The sequence below is a fragment of the Triticum dicoccoides genome, chromosome 3A (assembly GCF_002162155.2).
Source record: "Triticum dicoccoides isolate Atlit2015 ecotype Zavitan chromosome 3A, WEW_v2.0, whole genome shotgun sequence".
Lineage (NCBI taxonomy): Eukaryota > Viridiplantae > Streptophyta > Magnoliopsida > Poales > Poaceae > Triticum > Triticum dicoccoides.
The window spans coordinates 607,671,372-607,678,314 of record NC_041384.1 but is presented as its reverse complement, the minus strand read 5'-3'; the positions used below and the strand labels follow the sequence as shown (position 1 = coordinate 607,678,314).

The 6,943-nt window shown below is 53.9% G+C and overlaps 1 protein-coding gene across 1 annotated transcript; it reads right to left on the bottom strand.

Moving 5' to 3' along the window:
* Window positions 1–3,809: 3,809 nt before the first annotated feature.
* LOC119269546 (elicitor-responsive protein 1-like) lies at window positions 3,810–6,334 on the bottom strand. The gene is made up of 5 exons (XM_037551405.1): window positions 5,991–6,334; window positions 5,771–5,836; window positions 5,470–5,608; window positions 4,989–5,127; window positions 3,810–4,893 (listed from the first exon to the last, which is right to left on the bottom strand). Exons 1-5 carry the CDS (start codon window positions 6,055–6,057, stop codon window positions 4,840–4,842), a joined length of 465 nt encoding a protein of 154 aa, XP_037407302.1. The 5' UTR covers window positions 6,058–6,334; the 3' UTR covers window positions 3,810–4,839.
* Window positions 6,335–6,943: the final 609 nt, after the last annotated feature.

Sequence of the window (6,943 nt, the reverse complement as noted above, 5' to 3'; positions counted from 1 at the left end):
TTGGATCTAGATCTTGGAGTTCTTGGTGTTCTCCTTCTTCCTCTTCCTCTCATTTTCCTCCCTAGCATTAGTTGCTTCGGTGGGATTTGAGAGAGAAGGACTTGGGCACTCCGTGTGCCCTTGCCATTGCATTTGGTGCATCGATGTGAGTTCTCCACGTGATACGTGGAAGTTACAAGTTGAGAAGCTTATTACTCTTGGGTTCTTGGTACCCTTGAGCTTGTTCCTCTTGGGTGCTTGGGCGCCCTAGACGGTTGGTGGTGTTCAGAGCTCAATCATTGTGGTGTAAAGCTTCGTGCAAGCGTCGGGGTCTCCAATTAGGTTGTGGAGATCGCCCTGAGCAATTTGACGGGTACCGGTGACCGCCCCCAAGGGTTGCCATTTGTACGGGTTCTGTCGTGGTTTTGTCACGGCAGATGTCCTAGAGAAAGGACTTAGTCGTGGAGCCATCGCGACGGGTTATCTTGAAGGGGTTAAAGCGGACACAGGGACGCAAGAGAGTTTATACTAGTTCGGCCCCTTCGATGAAGGTAAAAGCCTACGTCTAGTTGTGATGGAATTGATGGGGTTTCGATGACTAGGGAGCAAACAAGCTTCGCCTATGTCTCGAGTTGTTGTCTGTCGTCCTTGAACCGCCGCCGGGTCGTCCCCTTATATACACGGGTGACGCCCGTCGGTTCACAGAGTCCCAACACCGGTCCATATTCGTATCTGGGTTGGTCTCTCCTTATTCCTAACTTACAATACAAGTTTATATACAAATGCCGGTTTACAGCTACAAGTCTAAAACCGACCACGGGCCTTAGGCCCTCGTCTGTCTTCTTGGGCTTTAGCACTCTTGAACTACTGATGAAGTTGACCCGGCCCATATAGGCCGGTTTACGCCCAGCAGTAATATCCCCAACAGGCTCGGTGACCGCCCTCAAGGGTCCCTTAGTGGAATTACGGCATCTTGCATTGTGCGAGGGCGTGAGGAGATTACGGTGGCCCTAGTGGCTTCTTGGGGGGCATTGTGCCTCCACACCGCTCCAAACGGAGATTAGCATCTGTAAGGGTGTGAACTTCGGGATACATCGTCGTCTCCACGTGCCTCGGTTATCTCTTACCCGAGCTCTTTACTTATGCACTTTACTTTGTGATAGCCATATTGTTTCTTGTCATATATGTTGCTATCACCTAGTAGTTTATCTTGCTTAGCATGAGTTGTTGGTGCACATAGTTGAGCCTAGTTGTTGTAGGTTTTGTGCTTGACAAATTAACCTCTAGGTTTATTCCGCATTTGTTCAAGCCCAAACCGTAATTATTTTAAAGCGCCTATTCACCCCCCCCCCCTCTAGGCGACATCCACGATCTATCAAAGAGGCAACTGCCACCAGAGCAACACCATGGACACCGTCATTGACCCATAAATGTAGATCGAGGGAGGGTGGAGGGAGGATGCATGTCCACACCAGCAGAGGCATGGCTTCATCCATGGGGAGGGAGAGGAAGGGTCGCGGAGGAGAGCATCCATGCCCACAATCAGGCCGCGGCGCCTACCGGGCTAGAAGGTGGGGGCGGCAACTACGAGGCACCCACACCACGCAAGATCGGATCTTGGGGGAGAGGGGATGAGAGGGGGAAACATGCGAGGGAGGCGAAAATTTCCCCGCTGCCACCATCCCAGGGCCAGGCACAACATTGCCGGCCACCTCTCCGGCGGCGACGACGTGGGAGTGAGCTGAGGGAGGGGCTCCCGTGTCGCTGGCAGGGGTGACGTGACATTGCCGGCCACCTCTCTGGCGGCAACGACGTGGGAGTGAGTTGAGGGAGGAGCTCCCGTGTCGCTGGCAAGGGTGACGTGGGGGTCATTCGGGAAATCACTGCAAAACTACCAGGTACAAAACTACCAAACCCCTTGTCCAAAATAATATGTATTTGCCAACCCAGTTACCACCGACACCGGAGACCTAAGAGCATTTACATCCATGCATACCACATCCGGTACCCTATACGTCCACGGACATGTCCACAAACAGTGACCGGTCAACTCTCAAATCGCCACAACCACAACCATTTACCTTATATCCGGTACCCTATATCCATACTAAGCATGCAACGTGAAACTAAACTGCGTAGATCATCAATGAAACATACGGACATTCAATGAGCGGACATAGAAATCGATAGCAAGCGAATATAGGAATACACATAATCCACATAATCATCAACCAAAAGAGCACCATAGTTCAGCCGACGAACAAGTTCTGAACTAAGATTACTCAAAACAGAAATAAACACGGCGAGAGGGTCGAGCTTCTTCACCACTTCTTCACCGACCCTTTGCCCTTTTGGTCATCGGTGCAACTGTGGGCATCCTGGTAGGCGTCGGTGATAGGAGGTTGGTTGTTGGAGCCGTCGTCGGTGATGTCGGAGCAGGAGGAGTTGATGAAGCCGACCATCCCCCGGACCGTCCGGTCCTACTGCCTCTTGAGCTTCGCCGCTCTCGTCGCCTCCACCGCCCTTTCCATCGCCTTGCACGCCGACTGCTCCAGACCTAGCCGGAACACCTTTGTGTTTTTCCGACGGAGCCGGTAGGTGTTCGTCTCTGATGTCGTAAGTGAGCGGCGGTAGACCCACACGAGGAGCTCTCGTCCTCATTGGGCACCGCCAGCAACCCACAATGGCGGTGGGAGGACTGCGTGACCGCCTCCGATGTCGCCACCCTCTCCCTAGTCCGCTGGCTCTCGCGGTGGGTGGCGCACCCCTCGGATTTTGGCGTGCGCGTCCGTGAGCCAACAGAGTAGGCACTAACGTCCACCATTGGCCTTGAGGAGCAGCGACCGGAGGGTTAGGAGGGCGGCGGGCGAGCGGCGCAGAGCAGGTGCACCGCATAGAGTTGTGCGCGGTGCGTTACAGGCCCGCTCAGGCACCGGCGTTGCGGCCGGCAAGATGGGACAAAGCATAGCTGGAGCTGCCGCCTGTGTCCACCCGTGAGCGTTGCAACGCGGTGCGAAGGGCCAGCTCATCCTCGCCGCCATCCGCATTGCGGAGGAAAACATCCCAATCGTCGATGGATCTGCCACCTTCGTCGTTGTCGGAGCTGGACATGGTAGACGAAGAGGAGGAGATCGAATGGGGATATGTAGCAGAAAAGACATAGACGGAGCGAGAGTGAAGTGAGCTAGGGTTCTCTTCGGGGTGGGGAATTTAGTGTGGACGAAGTGGGGTCGGGGTAGGACAGCATGTGCTAGACTGACGTGACAGACGGACCCGGATGCGCTTGGGCCTTCGCATATCTGCCTCACATTTAGGATGGATATGAGACGTGTCCGGTGTGTGAGGCATCCGGCTGTAAATGCTAGGACCCTTCTACGGCGCTGACGCCTTTCCTTTTTCCGCTTCCCCCGTCCCCTTCCACATCACAGCAACATCATCAGTTTCGCCAGGCACATCACTGCTTGGCAGTTGGCACTTGAGGTGTGACAGTGCGTCACGCCCGCAGCACCTCGCCAGATATATCGGCGGCAGCTCCGCGCATGCGTCATTCGTGCTTCGCCCGGCCCCAACGGCATGGCGTCCCGTGGCCCGTTCGGCCGCCGAGTTTCAGTCTGGTATTTGACACTTTGTTTGGTCGAGCAGGCGACCTTGCTGTCCCGGAGCCGGAACTAGCAGCGCCACCTTTCCTTCTCCGATCACCTCCGTTCTGTGGAGGAGTACCGTCGATCGAGCAGACGAAGGCTGCTCCGAACCTCCAGGGGATGAAAGCCATGCACTAGACAAAACCAGAACGAGTAAAACAAGCTATCTGTCCATCAAAGGCACCAACAGGCATTCAACGGCGGACAAGTTTCTGCTGTTCGCATTCAGGATCACAATTTCCCCTATAAGAAGAACCACAAATCGACAATTAATTAACGGAATTGACGCCTCTACCCTGTTGTGACTTCTGACTTCTGACTTCTGGATGCTAGTACATAACTACATGTACATCTTCTAAAAAGCTACTAGAGGTGCAACGTACATGGGCAATTTGAGGATTTGCCCCATCTTTGCTTGCACTTCTAGGATTTGCCCTCCTTTTACTTGTAATTGATTATTTGCCACAAGTTTGATAAAACTTTGATGATTTGCCCTTTCTACCCGGTTTGACATTACACTACAAATTGGATGACTCAAATGCCCTTCTTCCTTGTCTGTTCGTGCCGCAGCCCACTTGTTGCCGTGCTGTGCTGCTGCTGCTTCTCTTCCCATGCTTCGGTGCCAAGCCACTGCTGCTGCTCCCCACTTTGCTACGGTGCAGGCTAAGAGCTGATGCTGCTTCTCCTCTCCCCACGCGCTCCTCCCTCCTCTACAAGGACACGTGCTCAAAGGCACAACTCTGGCGTTCGTCCATGGGCGAGATCCTCGGCCGCGCGCTACCTCGTCATCGCCTTATCCGCGCTCGCCTCCAGCGCCGTGCTTGGAGAGGACCAGATTATCCGCGCCGGAAGAGCAACAAGGCCGGCAGGGGCAGAGCCACGGCGACCTCCGCCGGAGCAACACCGGCGGCGGGAGCTCCATCTCCGCCTCAAGTCTTCCCGCCCAGATATGTGCTCGGTCAGGGTGAACTGAGCAGGGCAGGGGCAGTTTGGACATTTTACAGTGGGCCCATCTTGCCAGGGGCAAATCATCAAGTTTGTGTCAATGGTATGGCAAAAGATCAATGTCAGCGAAAACAAGGGCAAATACTAGAAGTGCAAGCAAAGGTGGGGCAAATCCTCAAATTCCCCGTACATGGGCTTGGAGTCACATCATTGAGTCACGGGCATAGCATCCAACACTAATGCTACGAGCGAAGTACTTGGCATCACACATGCTCTACTCGCGAGAGCTGTGCGTCCAGCCTCCGACCTGCCCCCCGTCTTCTTCAACCTGGAAATGGGCATCGAGGGTGAGCCACGAGAAATCAATGGAGGCCAGTCACTGCACGCAATCATGCTTGCATCTCTTTAGTCTTTGGTCTTTACCTTGGTGGCGGTGAACGTGAGGCCTACTCTGATCTCGCCGTGGTATGAGTTATCAGCCGACACAACGCTGTACTTCGCCGCGTTCAGCTGCGACGCGCCGCTCTCCATGCCGGTGCTGATCAGATCGGTCACGTTGATCCTGCATCAATGATGGTTTCGAGGTTTAGACTTGGCACTTTTCTTTCTGTTCTTTAGGTAGCATGAACTAGGAAACACGTGAGTAAGCAAAACACAACAACAAAACGTCACGTTTGTGCCGGATCTCGAAAAGCATGATTATTTTTAAGTTTTTTCTTAGGATGAGAAAAGAGAGTAGAAAGGGACTGCATTGGACTTCTTGCCAGAAAATATGATAGGTATGAGCTCATGATGGGGTGCATAATATCGCATTCCACATAGGAAATTGACAGTTCTAATCTTCCAATTATTTTTATGAAAACCCTACACAACAAGGAGGAGGAGGAGGAGGAGGAGCACTCACGTTGCTTGGCCGAGGAAGTCGTCGCTGGAGAAGTTGTCGTGGTCCATGATCCGGAGGAAGAGCTTGTGCTGCCCGTTGGCGGCCGAGGAGTTGATCTGGAACCGGAACACCTCGTTCCAGCTCGGGTTCCTCCCCTCATCTGCATCATTTTACAGCGCACGGTTAGCCACAGCCTCGCAGGGTATCGACGGCTCCTGGATCTATTGCGCCAGAGTCAACGGCCGTTGGATGCTCCGTTCTTCCAATATCACCATTTGCAGCAGGAAAATCATGAAGAGGAAAACAAAACCAGGGAGCTGACCTCGGGAGGTGCTGCTCTTTCGCTCCTGGCTCCGGTACTGCGCGATCACATACGGGTCGATCTTCCCTGCACGCACGTACATGGCCAGCACAAAGATCAATCACACTTCACCCACAATCGAACGCAAGAACGGCGCAAAACGAAGCCAAGCCAAGAAGGTACCACATCATCAGTTCCTTCTTATACAATTCGACAAAGGAGGAGGGGGTACTCTACTCACCTAGGAAATCGCTGCCGAAGAGGCCCTTGGCGTCGACGAGATGCACCTCCAGAACGCCCCTACCCATCGTCGCCGGATCTAGCTGGAGACCTGAGCAAGCACCTCCTCTGCCCTTTGCCTTCTGGCAGGCCGCTCTGCCCTCGCCTTGTTTCCTCCGGGTCTTGCTGTGATGAGGTCGCGTTTGGAAGCAAGATACCAAACCACGGCCGCCTCCTACCTGCCTGCCTATGTATTTGTATGCATTCGCTGCCTTGGCTAGCCGCTCCAGCGGGCAGGTCGAAGCTCTGGAGCGGTCGCCAGCGTGAGAAAGGGGTGCCTGCCGGTGGAGAAAGCTCCTGTTTGGACCGGACCGGTTCAAGGCTCTTCACACGCTTCCTCTCTCCTTCGTTCACTTCCCACACGAAAAGAAGGTGGAGCCATCCATCCCCACCAACTGGTCATTCTTTTCTCTGCGAGAAGAGTAGATCTGCTCTTACACTTTTAACGTCTTCCTGGAAACGGGATCATTACTGTAATACCAGTTGGTTAGTTGGCCACTGGCTTGAGTAGTAGAACTAGTCACCGCTAGCACGAACATGGTTTGATCCCTCCCAGTCCCGGTTCAGGACTAGCAGCTAATCGTGCTGATTGGATGGTTCGCTCTGGATCCCCATCCGCGGCTTGTGCCACCATCATGGTCGACAGCGACGCGTATCTGCTGGGAATCTGGATGCCTGCCGTAGCCAAACTGTACGCGCGTTTTGGAAATTTTGATCGCTTCTACCGTTCCGACGCGATGAGACGGAAAGGAGACGAAACGTAGTTCGTGGACTACGACAGGGAGGTGAGCAACAGACCCGGCCGGCTTCTCAGATCTGGGTCAGGGTCACGTTTCTTAGGTTCTAGATTTATACTACTTGCCTCTGACCTCGGCCTGAATGCTGCCGTTACGCAAGGTTGATGGCACGGCTGAG